Source organism: Anticarsia gemmatalis, chromosome 14 (assembly GCF_050436995.1).
Source record: "Anticarsia gemmatalis isolate Benzon Research Colony breed Stoneville strain chromosome 14, ilAntGemm2 primary, whole genome shotgun sequence".
Taxonomy (NCBI): Eukaryota; Metazoa; Arthropoda; class Insecta; order Lepidoptera; family Erebidae; genus Anticarsia; species Anticarsia gemmatalis.
Window position 1 is genome coordinate 7,159,686 of NC_134758.1, and position 20,442 is coordinate 7,180,127.

The window sequence follows — 20,442 nt, forward strand, 5'->3', positions numbered from 1 at the left end:
ACCTATTAATAAAATATCAGTCGTCCTACTTACCCCGTTGTTCGTATTTCGACGTATGATTAAGTATGTTTGTGCCGTAAAATGTTAGATAGTGACACTGAATTCGTTTTTCACCAAAATATCAGGATATAGGTATTATAATAAAAACAGGTTTTAGTATAAATTGGTGATAGTGTTGGTGTGTTTAATAAGTTTATAAAAGTGTGAAAAATTGTATTAAGAGACGTGTGGAATTTTGCACCTTGACAAAACTGATTAATCTTTCTGCGTCGCGGCCCCATTGTTACTTTATTACCTCTTCATCGTTCTTATAGGGAAAGTGTTTATTGTCTGGATGTACGAAGATACAAGAATATAAATAACAATTCACAATAAGAAAGTTTGCAAATGTGTTATTATGATTGTAGTTGTTCGCTTTCTCGTAGTACGCGCTGTAAGTTGTCCCAGCCGAGCGGCGAGACGGTCAGCTGATGCGGGCGCGCCCACATCTCATCCGTCACCTCGCACCTCGACGGCGGAAGCTTGTACGATATCGGGTCACCGTCCACGCTTCTGCAACATTGTTGCAATTGTATAACAGCTTTAAAGAAAGTGGCTTTGGTGAAAGGCGCCTTATATAGCTTTTAAAGGAAATGATGTTTCTGTAGGTTTCTACCGATTCATGCAGTTTACCTACTGCATGGAGAGAATCACAGTTATCCACAGGTCGCATAATTTAATTACCTCAAAAGACATCATTATGTAACGAAAATTAATCCTAGACGTGATTCGAAAATGGTTTAATCTTAAGTTTTTCTTGTAAAATCGTATAAAATTCTCGTGTTATATTAGGTTCCCATACTACTAAGATACCTACTACATATAAAAATTATGTTGAAAGTAGCGACGTCTGGCCTCAGTAACTTTAGTTTTACAACCTGAATGAATAAATAAATTAAGTTCATCTAGGTACACATGTTCGCTAAGAATAAGTACGCACCCTAAGAACACAATTGTCTGCTTGTAAGGGTCGTAAATTTGTCCGTGTCTTAATGGTGGGCGGGGCGGATAATCTCGGGCGGTTTTCACCAGACGTCCGTACCGCTCTAGAGGGCACTGCGCGCGTCGTCCGATCATAGCTGAAAAAGAAATCTCGCGTAACTTTTAATTGAAAAAAATAGGTCAGCGTTCTAATTGACTGTAATAAACTTTTTTAAAGTAATCTGTTCTGATATAGCCGGTTTTACATTTTTATAACTTTCTACGAGATCCCTAAATAAATATTCTCCTGTTAGCATAACGATTTAGTTTTCCGGTTATGTTTTCGATTACCTAGTTGACGAGGATCCTTTATTGAAACAATTTTGTTGGTCTATAGATAGTCTCTCCCTTCAATTAACACAACAAAAGCTTGTCAGCATTGATACTTATTTTCTTTCATCATTTGTAAACTATAAGTGTCATTGTAAACTAGTTTATAGGCAATAAAAAAGTTACATCAGTTAGCAATCATGATCGTGGTTTGATCATGTTCCTAAGTACGTCTACATGTCGTCGGCTGATCGAGATTTTGATTGGATGTTTTAGGAAGCAGGCAGAAAGTTGGTCCTGGTTTTTATTGAAAGTCCTTTTCTATAGTACGAAGATTTCAGGTGGCAGGAACAAGTGTGACACTATTAACTATTCAGGAAACAAATACTTAATACTTGAATTAAAACCATTGTTAAGATTTCAGATATCGCTTATCATTTCCGTAACTGACCTTTTACGAAGTCGATATGTTAAACAGTAGCTTTGAATATGTAAATATTTGTCATTATTACATAACGGAATACGTGCAGAGTGCATTTAACAGACACTTTGACCTCCAAATTTTTGAATTGATTACAAGGTAGATACGATCTACAATCTCAAGTAGGTACCTACATACCGATTTAATGTCATTATCATGCCCTTTTGTCATGGAAGTAGAAACCTTAAAGTAGGTACTTGTACGTATTGCTGCTTTACATGCACTCCTTATTTTTACATGCATTTGTTATATTTATTTGAATGTCACAGAGTAGGCGTATTGTAGAGATAGTTGCTAACTCAATAGTCCCATCAGGCGATAGCGTAAACGACTGTACGACACGAGGTCCTAGGTTCAATTCCCGTACGATTTAGTCATGAATCACAATACATTTTCATGGTCCATAAACAGGTAAACTTACCCCCGGTTTCTAAGGTACAATTAGCGGTATTAGTTTATCTATTCAATAGCGTTTGAGCCCATATAAAAATGACCGTTTGAGTAATAGTGAGACCAGGGGGGCTATCACGTATCTCAGTTGATATTTACTTGAAAGCCACCGTACATTGTTTTTTCTCTTAGAATATAGTGATTAACACATTACGTCAAAGCAGCAATGTACTAAAGAGTGACCATCAATTTGACGTACCTACACTGGCTGTCAACAGAGATACGTGATAAGCCCGCAGGTGGATTAACTGAAGATGAACGAATCTGTGTGGTAACAGGCAAGTATTGAGTAGCAAGCCTAAAAAAAGGAACGTTGTGTACAAAAGTTACCTGCAGAGGTAAGCGGCAAAGGCGTTGGCGACGGGTCTACTACCACTGGGTACTGTTTGGGTTCAGGCTGACTGCTGTGGGACTGTACCGCTGCACGATATTCCTCCACTGTCATACCTGTAATATACCAATGGGAGTAATAACTGCGTACAAAAAAAACATTCATGTCATATGTCAACGGACTCTTAAGCTACTATCAACTCTACCGACGAACCGGTAACTTGGCCAGCGTGGTGGACCGTTTATGCTCCTAGCACCAGCACTTAACAGTAAGTAAGAATGATTGTTTATATTACCTCACTTAGTATGTTTTTGGTGCTTCTTAACTTATTTCTACAATACGCAACATATCTATTGACGGCAAACGGCGACGACAATCATCAGTAATACAGACAGTCCGTCAGTCTTTAACGTGTAAAAAGCTTAAGCATTAAAATATTCATTAGTACCTATTTTCTCAGCTTCTTCTTCTTGAATCTCTCGAATTTTGCTGTAGAAGTACCATCGTTGTGGCCACAGCTTCGCCGCATAATTGCTTTTGCGAGTAACAGCATTTCTGTAATGGTAGATAAGTGTGTTCTTCAGAATTCCGAAATAAAGACTTTTTATGATTCTAAGCAGCTACCTAATTTCTGTGTGTACTTCTTTTATCGTGAAGATTTTTTTCATTGTTGACCTTCACAATATTTTTTTGTACATAATTTACAGTGTAGGTATCTTTCCTATAAAATCAATTTACTGCAAGTGAAGTTAACTCAGAAGAAAAGGGTTTTAATTTAACAAATAATTTTGACTTAACTTAAACTTTGACTACGTACCTAATACTAATATGACTACATAATTTATTTGCGAATGGTGTAAAAGTAATTAAGACTCTAATTTAAAATAGGTATTGTGAGTAAGTACATGGACGTATTAAACTACCTGTAATGTTCATGCCACATTTGCCGCAACTAATATATGTGCTGATATTATTATCATTGTATTTATATACCATGTAATATCATAAACAAACTCACAATATTCCTTGAGCCTTCACAGGATCGGTGGAAGGTTCACGACGACCTCCTATATTAGCGGGTGCTGGTGCGGTGTTCTCCATTTTAAAGCCGAAGCAAAGAAAATAGTTCTACAGTGGACTATATCCTAACAGAAACGGAAATCTACTAGGCAGATAGTTAGTTCCACTCCCTTCGTCCCCTCGTGCACAATGTTGCTTTGACGATGGAAGCAATCGATCAAGCAATAAAAAGGAATAAACAATTTACAATCAAATGTCACGGTTAAGGATCCTTTGAATTTTAATATCATGCAACCGAGAATATTAGTTGCACGATATCGACTTTTGTCAGTTATAAAACTTAGTTCGACGTCTTTTCGAATCAAGATGAAAATTGTTTACGCTCCCTGCACTAAAGGTAACATATAAAAGCTTTGAATACTCACCCTAAATGCTAGAATATATAGACGTTACTTACGGACCTATTGAAATAAGTTACATAAGTGTGATATGAAATCTTTTGAATGTTATGTAGGTAGCAAGTCTACCAAAATTTAAGAGAAATAAGTATAAATAAGCATCTTGCTAAAACTTAAGTCCACCTAGCAAAGTCGTTAAAGAGTAAGTAAGTACTGAGCAAGGTACTGAGTATGTCACCGTAGCTTCATTTCGGGTCTTGAACAACGTCAATTAAAATTCAAAGTTTCGTTGCCGACGTGTTGCGCCGAGCGAGACGATGTCGGTCGGGACGTCTAGACCAGACAGCCTATAAAGTTTCTCAAGCATATTACTTTTATTTACCTACAGTATTTTAGAATAGAAAAGCTTATTCTCTTCAAGGAGGTCAAAAGAAGTGACCTACGGCGTCCTAAATATAGAGCGATTGTCTACAGACATACTTATATTGTTTATTACCTATGTAGTACATACACTTAACTATTCAACCCATATTAAAAAGAAAAATTTAAACGCATTTTCATATTTATTCTATTTAAAGTTAACCGTTGGTATGTCTTTCACGTTAGTTATTTCAATAAAATAACAGAAATGACGATTCATAACAATAACGTGCACGTGACGCATTTAAGTAATATTTTTCGACCTAAATGTTAGTTATGGATTCATTCTCTACTGAGTTTTAAAGTAAATCGTTCATTGTGTTTGTAGGCTTCGAAGGTGCGTGTGCCAGTTGCAGTAGTGTGCGTATACCTAGAACATCGCGATAGCCTAGACAGACAGACAAAGGGCGACGGAAGGGCAGACAGTTTGCACTGCGAACGACTTACTTTGCTCTGAATGTTTTGCTTTAGAAAAGTAAACAATGAAATATTTATTACGTACTTTTATATCGTGATGTTGGTAGATGATAGATATTTTATCATTGAAAAAGGAAATTTAATTGGCGAGGTAGATATTTTACTTTCGCAATGGTTGATGAATAGCGACGAAGAACAGAAGGGAGATTTTTAAAATGTTAATTTAAGACCTAGAGAGATCTAGAGATAAAATTTTCTGAATCAGACAAATGACGCCACTTTCTGACTCAACCTGTTTGCTTCGTTAAAAGATTTTATCATTAGGTACATGTAAAGTAATCATTACCTGTGAACTAGTCAACTTACGGTCATGTTATTTTATTATTGTAGGCAGGTACACTACGGATTTCAATTAGTTTCGTATTTATTTTAAAAAGCATGTTTCAATGAGGTAGTTTTATGATGGCAGGCATGAAAGAATAATTCAGACGAACACATTTACAATTCTATTGAATATAATAAACCACTAATTTGCCCTATTGAATACAATTCGTTGTAAACAGATTTAGCAAGTTTACACCGGCTTGACCCGAGCGACCTTCTGTCAAAGTTAACACTATTTATACGAGCATGTACTGTTTAATATCTATACAGTCAAGCTCGTGTTAAACGAAGTCTAGACGCTATTAGTAACACATATTAGATCTATACACACGTTTCAGATACATCATAAAACGCTAGCAGACGTTTTTCATTATTGGCACCGTCTGGCTATTTGATTTAACTCTATGCTTTTCGACCTAGTTGACACAATAGGAATATTATTATCTAATCAACATTAATCTAAGAAATTGTACCAATAAGACACATTTATAAAAACTTGTAATAATGTAACATTTTTTACGCATGCCGCGCAGGTGGAATCAATTTGGTGACTTGCGGAACATTTTCGATGTTGATTAAATTCAAATGTTCATAGTCAGTGGACTGGCCTATAAGCGGTAACACTGAGGTTTTATTTTACAACGCTATAAAATCGCAACCGGAACTAAACACGCCTGTCTGTATCGCTGCTCTGTCACAGTTAGGCATATTAAAAAATTGTCTGCTCTCTGTCTGGACATTGCCACTGTACTTTTCATATCTAAGTACCGATTTTATTTGTACCTTCATAGCTTTCACTTATTTTCGCTAATTTAACCGCTACGCTTAAATGAACACTTGCTGCAAATTAAATCTCAGTCACTAAACAAAATCTTTTCAGACTTTCATTCGTTTCTGTACCAACTGAAAAATCTAGGTTTGTGTGTGTGACCCAATTCCGCATACAGCGGCACTGAAGGGTCGTGAAAGGAAAGGGCCCGTGGCGTACCTATCTAACCTCTGCGTACGTCCGCCCCCGCGTCTAGACGCTAGTTCAATATAAACATAGACTGTATACCGCTGCACGCAACTCACTGATCATTCTGAATACTAATACGGTCTTTTTACTTTAATTAAGATTGCAAAATTAAAGGTGCCATTCCAATTTATTTTATCGATCTCTATATTTTATAGTCAATCGCGATTCTCACTCTATGACCCCTGTAACTTTGTCGATATAGATTTATACAATTTATGCGTGTTAAGTATTACTTGCGTAACTAGTCTGCAGTTATGGGCAAGGTTACATTGGCGCCGGTAATTCAAAGGTATTGGTTTATTTTCCGAATGATATAAGTTGGTATTTCAATCCATGACTCCGTGAGTCACACTTGTATATGTCAAAACATTAACATGTTGCTCACAAATGTTTGCATTGAGTTTTTGTGTCGATGTGTCTGGGCTAGATAGTCGTACTTAAATTCAGCTATTTTTTAGCTCTTGTCTGGTGCACTCGTAACTCGTAGGTATATAACATTGTAGATACTTATCATCGCCAAACCGTCGCGCCTGTAATCCGTCGAACGAGATTTGTATACAGTTACATATAGACGACGAGTGCCCAATTTTGATACTCATATTCATATGTAGCTACAGTCTTACATAGCTCTATTAATAAGTCTGATAGACTTGATCATTAGATTTTAGGTAGTATTAGTTATTACACCAGTTATATTTTCCTTTATCTACAAAGAGGTGGACCTACACCCATCCTCCACTCATAATGTAGGGTTCGATGATTTAAAGGACAAGCCTTTGTTCATATTTAAAGTAGAGTAGGTACCGATTTAACCGAAACATGACAGATAAAACCTCAATCTAGCCTTGCGTGCCCCGAGAATCTAATCTAGATCCAAGATTGGGCTAACGTGTCTGAACGATAATAGTTTATGCTTTGTGTACTTACTATGAGTGGCTTCCTGTTGTCTTGCCCACTTCCATATTAGCTCTTGGTACAAAGGTCCGATGATATGGATCATCTAGCCATTAGCGATCGATTTGTATGATTCATGTAAGTATGTGTATCCCATCCTGCTAAAAAAAAATCCCTGTAAGTTTAACCACACAATAAGTCCTTAATATAAGTATCTGTGAATAATGTAGAGTCGATCATGGCTTGGTAACAAAGTCACAGTTAGGGTTGAGACTAAGTAAAATGTACAAACGAACAGCAACAAAGGGGTGCGTTTCCAGTGCACACGCGGGCCCCGGTGTGCGGGTGCTGGGGGGGGGGGAGTGGCGGGGAGGGACGTAGGCTGTCTAGACGATCGCGCTGGCCACCGCCGCGCCCGTCTGCCTCCTGCCTAGCGCCTACACGACACTAATTAATATTACCGTCTATTCCACAAGTGTGTACTGTGCTCGCTAATTGCCCTTAAGCCTTCGATTAAGTACGTTTACCTATAGCTAGGTACGCGTAAGCCGGGAATGGAAATTTAATGAAGCAATTATTTACGAGCCTGTAATGTAAGGTGCTTTTAGTATCGTCATTTAAATGAAACGTATTTACGCTCAAGTGCCTATAAAATATTGTCTGGATCGATCGCTTTTCCCGTCTCTATACTTTAAAAGTTCTGATACTTAAAATATTTTTTGTGCCAATGTATTTAAACGATCAAGATTTTAAGTTATTTAGGTTTACCTAAGCCGTATTCGTAATTCTTATTTCAAACACGTATCTTTAAAGAATCGATAAAATCAGCATAAACTAAAGACAAGCAAGCAGTTTTATTCGTACAAGATGTCGATAAGTGCGAGTGGCAAATATAACACAGTTTCTTGAATTTGCAATAGTCTAGGATCTAGTTGGCTAGACGGTCCAGAATGCACTTAGTTGTAAAAGGCATTGAGGCCTTCGCTTCACCTCCAGACGCTCGGCACGCTTCGTCTGTTGTCCTCCGTCACTTGGCGCTGCTCACAGTGCTCACTCGCCGTCTACACTAGACAAACATCTATCGCTCTATCGCTCTATCGCTCACGACGACACGTCACATGATCGACACACAAAAAAGAAAAGGTATCATTGTAGACATAAACACTATTAGAATTTCTTATTGACACAAATTATATTCTCTACGTCCATCTGATAAACTATATAGATTAAGAAATTTTAATTAAAAGCTACTTGATTGATGATAAATCTGTTCAAATTTAAAAAAATATGTTTTTATTAAATTACCTAAAAGAGATTATTCGATGTCAGTCACATAAATTAGTAGCATTGACATTTAGATGTTATCCGTTATCATTTGCGAAAAATATTGTTCTACTAGAAGTACAAACAAAACAAAGACAAAATAAAACGGGGGATAAGCGGATAAGATAGAGTAACAGTTTTTGTAACTACCTACAATATAGATATTTTATCAGTGAATGTAACTAATGGATATCAAATACAACTCAGTATCTATTGCTCTACATCTTCAATAATATGCCTATTTTGTCATTTATAAATTTAAATTATGTTAATAATAATATATCGAATGTATTCATATAACCTTTTAATAATCCTAATATTTTCAAATTCAATGAAAAGTCTGGAGACGATTATTTTAAATGTTCTATTTATTGATCTGAAGTGTTATTAAGAGTTAAGGTGCGCGCACTCGAGTGGGTACTCGTCTAGTCGTACGTTGATGTGCGTTAGTTTTTTCAATAAGTGCACAGTGCATTGCGTCTCGTCTCTCGAGTCACCTCTAGACGGTGCTGTCTCGGTCGGCACGCGCCGGCGAGCGCACTGTCTAGCCTCAGACGAATTGCATTATGTAAATTTATATATTTATATATACACATCACATTTAACGGGATATTTACTTTATGACTGCTTTCTCGACTATATATAAAATGATGTGCTTATGAGTTTTCAATATTTCTAAGTCATAACTATTAAGATAATTAAAAGTTAACTGCGCGTTCCATGTGCCATAATAAATATATCAGTAAAGGTGAGATGAACTGTAAAAGTTATATATTGAAAAAACTTTTTTAGTTACTAATGTCTACACATCAGTAAAAAGTAAGGTAATCGCTTTAATTAGTTAGAGTAAAATTATGTAGTAAAAAAACCCGCATGCTACGAAGGCTACGGAGGTTTCTCTAAGAAATTCTTAGTAGCAGTCTGCAGCATGAAATGCTTACTTGTACCCTGTTGAATATAATTTGTTACTTTAATATCTACTACATAGATCTCATAACATTTTATTACATTGCACCAAATTCATCAAAAGTTATTTTCTGAAAAGGGTGCTAAGGGAGTCTTTTCCAAATTAAGTAGAGACCTCCAGTTGGTACTAATTTACCCATATATTTAAAGTACATGTCTAGAGAGGGTATTTATCTCGTCTGCTGTAGCATGGTGAAGCGCAATGTGATTTGGTTAGGTCCGTAATCGGCAGGAGGCAGGTTGAGTGACGCGGCGAGGGAGCGCGACCCCACGCGTCGCGCCGCCGCGTCGTGCCCGCCGCGTCCTATTTTCTACCGCGTGGCAGATTGTCGCAATCGTGCACAGACGTCGCCGCGCCAACCGTTAGTTACGACCGCTCCACTTTAAACCTCATCCATTTTAATTTAACAAAAGTGCCGGCCGATAGCTCGGAGGAAGGACTCATATCCGTCGGCCACCGGTTCACAACTGACTCACGACTCTCCAAAATCTTGCCCCGATTGCTTTTTTTCATTAAACACCAAATTTAATATTGTGGATGACCGTGTTAATGTTACCTATTAATATGCAGCTGGACACGTTGCCTGATCTTAATTATTCCTTTAAGTAATATCGGTTTAGGTAAGCCTAGATGAAACTTAGTTTCAAAAACTTTCCTAATTAAGTAACGATAATCCTACGTGATCTTTTAAGTTATAATTGAATGAAATAAAAACATTTTCATGAATAAAAGGATACCTATAATTTTAAAACAATTTGCAAAGAATCTATTTAAAGCTATCTGTTTAAATAACTTTTTCAATGTCATATCTTTCAGTCTCACAGCCCTTAGCATAATATATAATTAGCTGAATCATCCTAGTGTTAATTTACCTATTTCGTAATGAAATAATCAGCCGGCAACTGGGAGCCGGAGCTCACTAATTTTATTGTCAGTCACTACAATGGCTGCCGGGCTATTGTCGCGACAATGCATAGTGACACAAACATCTATCTGTATGTGTAATTGAAAACTAACAATGGTGCTATTAATCTGTTATTTGATGCGTACTTACATAAACAACGATTGATGTCGCGCGGCGGCGGCCGACACTGCGATTATGCCCTGTCCCCTCATACAAGGTAGCCTGTGACGTCATTTAATAGCATTTCGTCTGCGACGGCGGACAGTCTGCCAGAGCCAAGTTGCTCACACCTATTACGACAAAGCTTCCTACGTCCTGATAGTCGATTGTTTTGTCTTCTCTCACTTATTTATAAATACACAGGTACGAGAGAGAGGGTAATTCTGGCAATACCAATGTAGCACAGCTTTATAGAACGCTGATTAAGAATACGTTATGCTCGACACCGTCTTTTTCGCATTTCTTATTGTCGTGTTGGATCCATCAGTTTGTTACACCTGTGTAACAACCAAGATGATATCTTTTCTGTTTCTTAGTTAAAAAAGACTTGCAGCATTGATCACTACTTTATTTCATTCTAAAACAGAAATGTACGAACTACTTTAATTTTACATTAACATGGATTTTCATAGAATTTTCAGTCGTCAGATTTTTTTATGATTTCTTGAGATATAATTACAACGTTTTGATGCACTTATCTAATTTATTTTTAGAAGCCACGTATTATTCATCTTTAATACATAATTTACTGCCATACCTAAAAAGTAAGAACAAAACTGTTTATCGGCTTCCAAATATAATATAACATTACTCAGAGTGGAGGTGCCAATACTCTAATGACTGCTCTATCGGTCATTTCGGGATGACGAAATTATAAGGAAGTATGACGTCACGACTGAACATTACATATTTATTGGAAGGATGTGGGGATATAACATTTTCAGGAGCAGTGTTCGGTCGTGAAGCTCGATGCACCTGCGTCAGTGTTGTGTATAAGTATGATTACGACATGCGTGCGGCGGGTGGGCGGCCTTAACCTTGAACGACGCCGTCTGACCCCAGCTCGGCGTCATCGCGACCCCCTCGCCACCCTTGCGACCCCTTCCTTTCTCGTCTCGACACTCGATAAATGAAGCTGAAAGTCGTGTTAAATACACGCAATAACGTCTAGTCACTGTATTGATTATAAAAGCAAAGTTATACACACATAAACTATACATACATGGTACGAGATGTCTACTGGTGCTGGCAGTTTAATTTACACTCTATCTACAGTTGTAAGGTTAAATTTTCCCTTTTGTGCCCTGTTAGTTTCGAAACTAAAGGGAACTTTTTATAGTTTTATTTGAAGAACTTTCGCCTCTTGAATTTATGACGGATTTACCCATTCGAGGAAATTAGATTTCGCTCTCTGAGTAGATCTTTAGAATTCAATTTCACTTGTAATTTTGTTTCAGTTGGGAAGGAGTATCAAAATATATTGTGATCTGATTTAGGTCAATGTGGGCTTTAATTCATTAGTAAGTGTCCACTACTTCGTTGATGAAATTAAAAGACCACACCTAAGTAATGTGCTAATACCGTCATTCGACGTTAGTTTTTGTGTGGGATGATTGCTTTTTGTGTAGGTTAACAGTCATGTGGGCGGGAAAACCCAACATTACATAATGTAAGTGGTGTCAGGAGGCGGAAAAACCCGATACAAGGAGAAAATCTATTGTATCTGAATACAATTTCTCTAAATGCAATCTACTTACTCTGAAGGCTAAAAGACATATGTAATTAATCCTGTGAGATTTAATTCTATACTTTGATTGACTACATAAACTTTACGTTCTTATTTTGTGGAAAATCTATAGTTTTAAGGTTAGATATTATAAGTTTAACAAAGCGAAGAAGGAAAATTAACAGAGAGGCAGGAACCCAAAAAATAAAATAATCAACTTTTAGTACAAATAAAATACCTTTTCATTAATTGTTTTAAATAATTAAGAGGTATTCAATAATCACGACAAACTTCCAACAAACCTAACAGCCTGTTAAAATGAACATCTAAGTATCGGATTTCGATAAATCTCCTGGGATTTCGGTCTTTCCTGCAAAGGGTGACACCGAGGGGACGCAGAGAGTATCGGGATATTATTAATGACCAAGCACTAAGCAAGTGAAACATTTATTAGTGCTTTTAATACTGATATGGTCTTTAACATTGATATCACTGATATTGGTTAAGTCAACTAGTTAAAGCTGATCATAGATGCAATGATAATCTAGTGTAATTTCAGCAATGGGCACAACAAAATAAATTTTAAAGAAGCACCAGTAATTTATCAAATGGTCAACGATGGACTTAACCAATACATGCATTTTCCGCAACATAACATTCGAGAATATATAGGACGTTGTACTTAATCCTCATTGAATGGCTAAAAGAGATACAATGTGTTTACTGTCTGTGCGTCTCGATTTTTTGGTCGAGACTCGAGACGGCGAAATGTTTACAAACTGTCATGTTTATTTAGTCTACAACTCCGAGCTTCACTCGCTCATTGAAACAGAATAACTGAATGAGATGTCTCAATCCGACTTTATAGTGTTAAGCTGAATTAGTATTAGATATTTAAAATTACGTACTTCTGAACTATAGCTAATTGGTTGCTTAGTATAATGAACAAAAGTTCCTAACACAGTATCTCATATTAGTAGGTATGTTATAGGTTTTCGAAAAACGTATTTGTTTTATTATAAAGTAAGTTTTATCCCAATAGCCCTATGAAGGAGTTCATAGGAGGGAAAACTCACTAATTAGGTACTGAGTGAATATTGCATACATGTAACTATAGTTACTTAGTATATACCATACAGCAGCGAAAGAATAGTATAAATTGCTAGCATTAATGAAAATTGGCGATTTAAAAACACAAATCCAATTTCTAGTGCCACCCGTATCAGCAAAGCGGTTTACAGCGCCACCCGTTCCAGCAAAAGGTTACGTTTTTTCATATCGCGAAAATCAAAATAACAGGTGGCTAACGGTATCCTTAGTAGGATATTTTTTTGTAGGCGGGATCAAATTTGATGGTGAATGGTATCACAAATGATGTCAATCGAATAAAGTACGTTGTTAAACGACAGGTTCAAGCCACTATACATATCGATGTGTCCATGGTGGATACTTTAATTGATAAGGGATAGAGACATCGCGTCCTATCGCATAAGTTTTCAATGCGTCGAAGTGAGTAACGTCTAATGTGAATTGATGGGCGAGCTGACCGCGTGTCCTCTAGACGGCAGACGGCATGGCGACCATTGAGGTCGACTGCAGCCACCTGACACCGTGTTACTCAAACATAGGCACAATGACGTGCGTTGCATTCATTTGACTAACAAACCTTTGTACTTTAGGTCACACTGTGACTGTCCTTTAAATTGTACGATCTCGCAGTGCAATCACGCAACTCGATAGACGTTTAAACGATGATTAATTCACTTCGTTATCTGATTAAACTTTCAAATATAATTGCAGTTAATTTTATTGCACATAAATTATGTAATAATATAAAGTATTTTGTTTATGGTGTATTTCATGTTTATTACTTATGCAATCATTAAAGTATGTGCAGTATGACACCGATAAACTTGGCACAAATAATAAAATTAGTTATTAAATTGAATTCTTTAAATGGAATGTTGCATTCTTGATACTATTTTAACGGTACACACTTAATTCCTTGGTATATATAAGTCAAAGTCACTAAAACATTTCATTCAATTTTAAAGGTAGCAGTTAGTGGTAATAATTACATAATGACAAATATAAAAGTGTTTTTGTTAATTTTTGTGTTACATCATTCATTTTCATCGTCGCGATCTGAGGGATTATCACATGAGGATTGGGAAAATATCTTGGATTATTTGGAATCAATTTTAGAGAAACTTGTTCCAAATAACGAATCAAACGAAGCTGGTAAACCTTTTAGTTAGTTTATTTTAATATTTAGTTAATGATTTAACACCTTCAACCTTCAATACATTTTAACTGAATATTTTTTAGAACAATGTCCACCAGGCCAGAGCTCACTAAGCGAGGAAGATGTGGCCGAGTTAATTGTTCATGTCGCCAATGAACAACACATTCATGAAAATATTGTAAATAGCTATCATCAGAAAGCGATGGATGTGAATAATAAATATTTGGAACAATTACAATACATACAAAAGGAGGTAGAACATCCACCTTCACATATAAAAGACCTGCTCGAAGATATCCAGATCGACAGGCTTAAAGCAGAGCCTATAATTAACCAGCTTGCAGAAAAACTTCAAGAAATTGATGCTCATGAAAATAAATTGAGTGAAGTAGCGGAACGCTCGAACAAATTGTTGGGAAAATTCGAAAATTACAAGGAAATTTGTCGACTCAATTGTGGCTACTCAGAATTTGTTGATAGTAAGATTTTATTATAAATATTTCAGTGTATTTAAGAGTGGTTTGCAGTCATTAGTCTACACAGATTGCTGTAATCAAATATTAACAAAAAAACATTAAGCCCGGTTCCATTGCGAGCGGAGTGGACCCATTAATGACTCCGTTAAACTCGCAACCCCAAACTGCATACTTATGTTCCCACCAACACGTGGTCGCTCGCAGTGGGAACCGGGCTTAAGATTATGTTATCAACGGCTTGAATAGCATTTTTAAAATCTGTTATTTCTTTGTTTTCAGAAATTGCACGAAAAAAAGAAGTAAATGTTTATAGTCATTGTTGGAGACTCCTAGATCTTTTGAAAGTAGTTGATGAAAATTTAACAGGTTTTCAAAATAATTATATCGCAGCATTAAAAAATAAGATTGACAATATAGACAGTTCCTTTAGCTCTAAAATGTCCGATTTCAAAACTGATTTAATGAGTTCAGCAATGCAATTATTTGGTGAGACTATGTACAATCTGTTGAAATTGCAAGATGACTATCACCACTCTATTAAAGATATAAGTCAGTTAAACGTTACATCAGAATTGAACAATGTCAAGCAGAACACTTTAAAAATAGAGTTCATGCTAGTGACGCTGGAACAAGACGTAGAAAAGTATCGGGAGTATTGTTTAAGCTGTCACAAGAACAGAGTTAAACACGGTGAGTAATTTTTTCAGCTAAAGTAGTATATTACCAAAATCAGTAGCATGTTTCTCTACTACTGGAACAATCGAGTATCAAGAGTTTGACATTTAAATTGTACTGAAAAAATAGTTTCTACGACGTCCGCTAGAGACGCTGATCGGATTTTCATACAAAATTTTACGATTGTCGATACTCGATAGTAGTAGAGGATCGAGCTGCAGATTGTATTTTTTGCTTTTGTTTTGTGTTTATGACGCAATGCAACTGCCATACGGTGAGAAACTCCCTACTCAGATATGGAGAAATAATTGGGATAAATTTAATTTGGTAAGTACTGCCTTGCGGTAGCCGTACCTATTATATAACGAAACAAATTACAGGTCATCCTGATGAATCATTTACAGATATCATTATGTCTTAATTAATTTATCTAATCAAATTATTTTTGTAGGTAATGATTTCTCACATACTTTGACTCGTTTATTGGCAAAACTAGCAGTTTTAGAGGAACATATTGCTAAACAAGAGTTCAGTGAAAATATGAAAACCGTAAATGATATAATCTATGACGTAATCGAAGTGATTAAACAAGACATTGACAGTAACATTACTGAAATATTTAGTACATTAAATGAACATTTGAATGATCCTAATCTTGTTGAATCATATTTAAAGAAACTGGAACCTATAAAGGATGAAGCTAATGCTGATATTGAAAGTGAACAAAGAGCTTTAGACTCGCTGAAAAGCAGAATACCTAAAACATCGCTCGATAAAATGTTGTCTTTGGTAAATAAATCAAATGAGGTTTTGGTGACTTTGAAGAGTGTTCAAGATTTCATAGATAATGTTATACCATAAACACACAAAGTATAATTACAAGTGCATATTCTTTGTATTAGGGTTCACATATTTTTTTCAAAATTAAATTTTCACGGCACATATACTTTGTTTATTCCCTGTAATTATGTTTTTGATTAAAGTCTATTTTCAAACCTAAGCTTGCCATATTTACAATTGCTATAATCTTGTTAATCAGCGATCTGTTTTATTTGTAAACAATAAAGTAATGATCATTTGGTCGTTTGACCCTTACGAGTCCTCCGATTCATTTGAATACAAGCTAACCTCCATTTTTATTCTCTTTAGAGCTTCAATGATACCCATTGAGAGACCATTAATAATGAAGGGTTACCGACCAGACAGATAGCCGATTACCGATTCAGCTCTTCAATAAATCTGAATAGGTATTGTGCACGGGTGCATACAAAAGTGTTGTTACTTATTGTGAATTAAATTCGTGAAGCGAGGGTTCACGGAGGCGTTGACATCAATTTGCTGGACGTGTTGTGTTTGGCACACGATTGTCGCGCGCCGCACGTGCCCCTGCGCACCTCTCCTCGACACAGAGACGTCTTTTGACTTAACTTGTTTACAGCCCGCCCTTGCTCTCACCATTAATTTTGTCCTGTATAGTGTCAAACTGGTAAGGATAAAAACTTGTTTTAAGTTTTTTAAAGACGATCTTCCAGCTAAAAATCAACAAACAAGTGCTTACTTTGTTTTTCAATTATTTTGTTATATTTTTCTCTAGTAATTTAGCGTAGACACTAGAAGGGACTGAACTCTACATTCTGTACAAGCAGTGTAATATTTTTACCAAATGTCTGAAAATTCCGATATTGTTGGTATCTATTTTTCTTATTAACCAGTAGGTATTGGAATTAGATTGAAAATGCATACATACAAACGTATATCTACTCAGAAACATTGCATTACTTCAACTTTTCGATAGAGCTACGCAAAGATCACTTGTTAAGTTGCAAACTTGTAACAATTCAATTAATCGCTCAGATATCCTCATCGACAGAATCAGTTGCTAATACACTAACATAATAAGCATGTGCGTTATGCAAGCTGTAATACAGCACTTTGTTGCTCCTGTCTAGATTACATTGTTACTTAGTCGTGCAAAAACACAGCATATAGGTAGATACAATTTAAAAAAATACATAAATGTGGTTAGATACATCTGGCAGCATTAATTACCTGTCAGCCTGTCTGGCAGTTCGTAATAGGGTGCAATGCAAGTACCCACACCTGCGATCGCTTGACGTTTATTTTTACACATGTGCATATATTAAACAGTCTGATGAATACACACTTTGTGCACTTTATACAAAGAAAATATAAAATAAACAAGCAAAACAACGAATCTATGCGCTACGTACAGATACACTATCAGACAGACGCGTCTGATACAGACAGGTAGCTGGAAAGTCCCATTAATCAATACAACCCACTCAAATTTAACAAAAACTTTCAATGTTAATGCTTTGGACTGCATCAAAGCAATATCGAGCTCAATAATATCAGTGCAGTTTCAATATAACATTTGATCTGAAATAAGAAAAATAAGAGTTTTCCCGTCGCAGCTGGACATGTAAGTCAAAAACGTTATTAAAATGCAGCATCACGGCGCACCCGTGCGGGCCGAGAGGGGCGGGGAGCCAGCGGTGCAGGGGTAGGGGCCGATGCAGGGCCAACAACAAGGCAACTCAGTAGGACAACTACGATTTTTACCATAAACATCCTTAACGCATGGATACGTGATGGAATGGAGACGAGACGACCTTTTGGCACACCTTCAGGAAAGTAGATGATTAAATATGTCGCCAAACAACATACCTAGAGATTTAATACTCAAGGAAGATTTATAAATTAATTAATTAAAGATAGTAGTAGTCGTTTCGTATCGTGCAGACATTTCAACAATTAAGGGCCATACTAAAACGCATTATTGAAATCTTACTAATATATTCCGTAAATAAGGGAAATGTGTGCTCTAGTCGTTGGTACTGAAAGAAAGTCCAAAAACTGAGTATTTGTGCCATTACGTACGAAATTCCTACTACAAATTAAAGGTTATAATGTACCTATTTAAACTTTTTCTTCGTATTTTAATATACACGTATGTATTATTGTGATCTTGTATAAATAAATCACAATCGATTTTGTACCTGCATCATCTTGTCCAAATGACACTTATTTACAAAGAAAAAAGTTTTCGTCTTGGCATTGTAAAAATAAGTAGTCAAATTTTTTTCTTGTTACGAACTAACTCGTGTGATGAGCACGATTGTTTGTTCTGAGCCTGGATGTTAATCTTATAAAGTATCTATATAAGTATGTATTTAGAAGTATATAAGTATGTTTATCAGTTATTTGAATACCATAGTACAAGCTCTGCTTAGTTTGGAATCAAATGACCGTGTGTGAGTTGTCCAATAATATTTATTTTATTTATTTATTTAGATGGCAAATTATCCTGAACTGAAAAATCGCTGAGAAAATCTTCTGTATCATTTATTGAATCATCGTGTGATCCAAATCATTAAATTGTTACCTTATTGAAAAAGGATAATTGTAGGTAATGATACTTCTGTGTCGGTGTGCGCTACCTGTAACAGGGTGCATGCACCGCACGTCGGCAAGGGCACAGGGGGCGCTGCAAGCGATGCGCCCTCGCGCCCGCGGCGACCCGCTCGACCTCCGCGCGTCGCCGCCTCTGCGCTGCACCCGATACTACCAATGACAACGGACCTGCTACTTTTAATACTGTATTTCCAACTTAAAAACGAACATTAATATCATATATGTTTTTGTAAAAAAATACAAGTTAAAACAAAATTCGGACCTTTCAGTCTTTGAATTCAGATTTTTTCGGACATTGTTGGCTAAGGTAGCTACGAGAAAACTGATGGTTATTCATATCACGGCTAACTTGCTGATGATAGTGAGACATCATGAAACAATCAAAGCAATTACGTTATTCGACCCTTTAGAAGTTACACTTGTAGCTACTAAAGTTAAACAATTAGCGCACATTATTATGTGATGCACAGGACAATGGGCATTTACGCTATTCTTATGGAGTGGGATTACAAGAACTTTATATTTTGCAAAGTATCGATATTATACAAAATTACTACACTACATTAAAAAATATATATTGTCTCCAATCTTCAGACTTCTTACCGAGTGAATATAGTTATAAATATATTAGACCTTACGTTACCATAGGACAAACTATTCAATAACCTTTTGAAAATGATTCATAAATCATAGAATCGTCTATCGCATATAATGGTTGATATATAATTTAGTTAAAGTTGGGACTAATCAAAAGTAGCGATTAGACGTGTCGACGTAGTGAGTTGGTGACGGAGTGTCACAGCAAGGACAATTACGGTCGTCGTCTCGCGAGTCGTTGCAGCCACGTCAGTACTGCGGCCACGACCGTCTGCACTCAATAACATTGACCACTTTTTGCAACACTGCATGCAACTGACATTCAGTTTTTAATTGTGTTTGTCAATCGAGCTTCACTCATTGTACTCATTTGTTTGCGGTCGTTTAATCATGTTTCGTTGTATTTATTTTTGTCTCTTTATAAATTCTGTTTATCTCAATAAATGATGTCGTTTGAAAGGTATTATCATAACTGACTTTTTTCAAATACTAATTAACGTAGTACGTAACATCACGCCTGTCACACTCGAAAGTGTAGGCAGAGGTGTATGAAATACACACGCGTAGAATAATTTTGTTTTGCAAATGGAGATTTCTTTAATATGCACTTAAACTTGAATTTTTCTGTTAAATAGTAAATAATATCTTTCTCTGTATATAGAAACATAGAGCTGTTCATATTGTTGTCACCTTGGTGAAAAAAATAGTAAATTCAAAGAAAACAAAATAGGATATTTTTCAATTCAAAATAATGTATAGGTCCCAAGGAGTGTAAACCTAATTTTACCGGATAAAGTTACGCCTAGTATTGTATATAAAAGTTTGTGGAAACAACCCCAGGTGCCTGTCCAAGTTCGACGTATTTCCAGTAATCTGACTGTGTTTATAGGCATCCCAATATCGCGTAATCCAGTCGATACCGTACAATGAGTATATTCGATACAGTTACGTGAAAATCGATCAATTACATTATTAAACGAGTTCGTAGCAC

The 20,442-nt window shown here is 36.2% G+C and overlaps 2 protein-coding genes across 3 annotated transcripts; one reads left to right on the plus strand and one right to left on the minus strand.

The window, feature by feature from the left end:
* Positions 1 to 17: 17 nt before the first annotated feature.
* LOC142978468 (uncharacterized) lies at positions 18 to 3,801 on the minus strand. The gene is made up of 5 exons (XM_076122934.1): positions 3,571 to 3,801; positions 3,001 to 3,107; positions 2,552 to 2,668; positions 980 to 1,118; positions 18 to 552 (listed from the first exon to the last, which is right to left on the minus strand). The coding sequence occupies exons 1-5, from the start codon at positions 3,651 to 3,653 to the stop codon at positions 396 to 398; spliced, it is 603 nt and encodes a 200-aa protein (XP_075979049.1). The 5' UTR covers positions 3,654 to 3,801; the 3' UTR covers positions 18 to 395.
* A 10,258-nt stretch (positions 3,802 to 14,059) lies between these two features.
* LOC142978425 (uncharacterized) lies at positions 14,060 to 16,361 on the plus strand. 2 transcript variants are annotated; one of them, XM_076122876.1, is made up of 4 exons: positions 14,060 to 14,276; positions 14,352 to 14,747; positions 15,024 to 15,434; positions 15,871 to 16,361. In XM_076122876.1, exons 1-4 carry the CDS (start codon positions 14,105 to 14,107, stop codon positions 16,278 to 16,280), a joined length of 1,389 nt encoding a protein of 462 aa, XP_075978991.1. In that variant the 5' UTR covers positions 14,060 to 14,104; the 3' UTR covers positions 16,281 to 16,361. The 2 variants fall into 2 exon arrangements, with proteins under 2 accessions (XP_075978991.1, XP_075978992.1); XM_076122877.1 differs by having other exon boundaries at positions 14,060 to 14,264.
* The last annotated feature ends 4,081 nt before the right edge of the window (positions 16,362 to 20,442 follow it).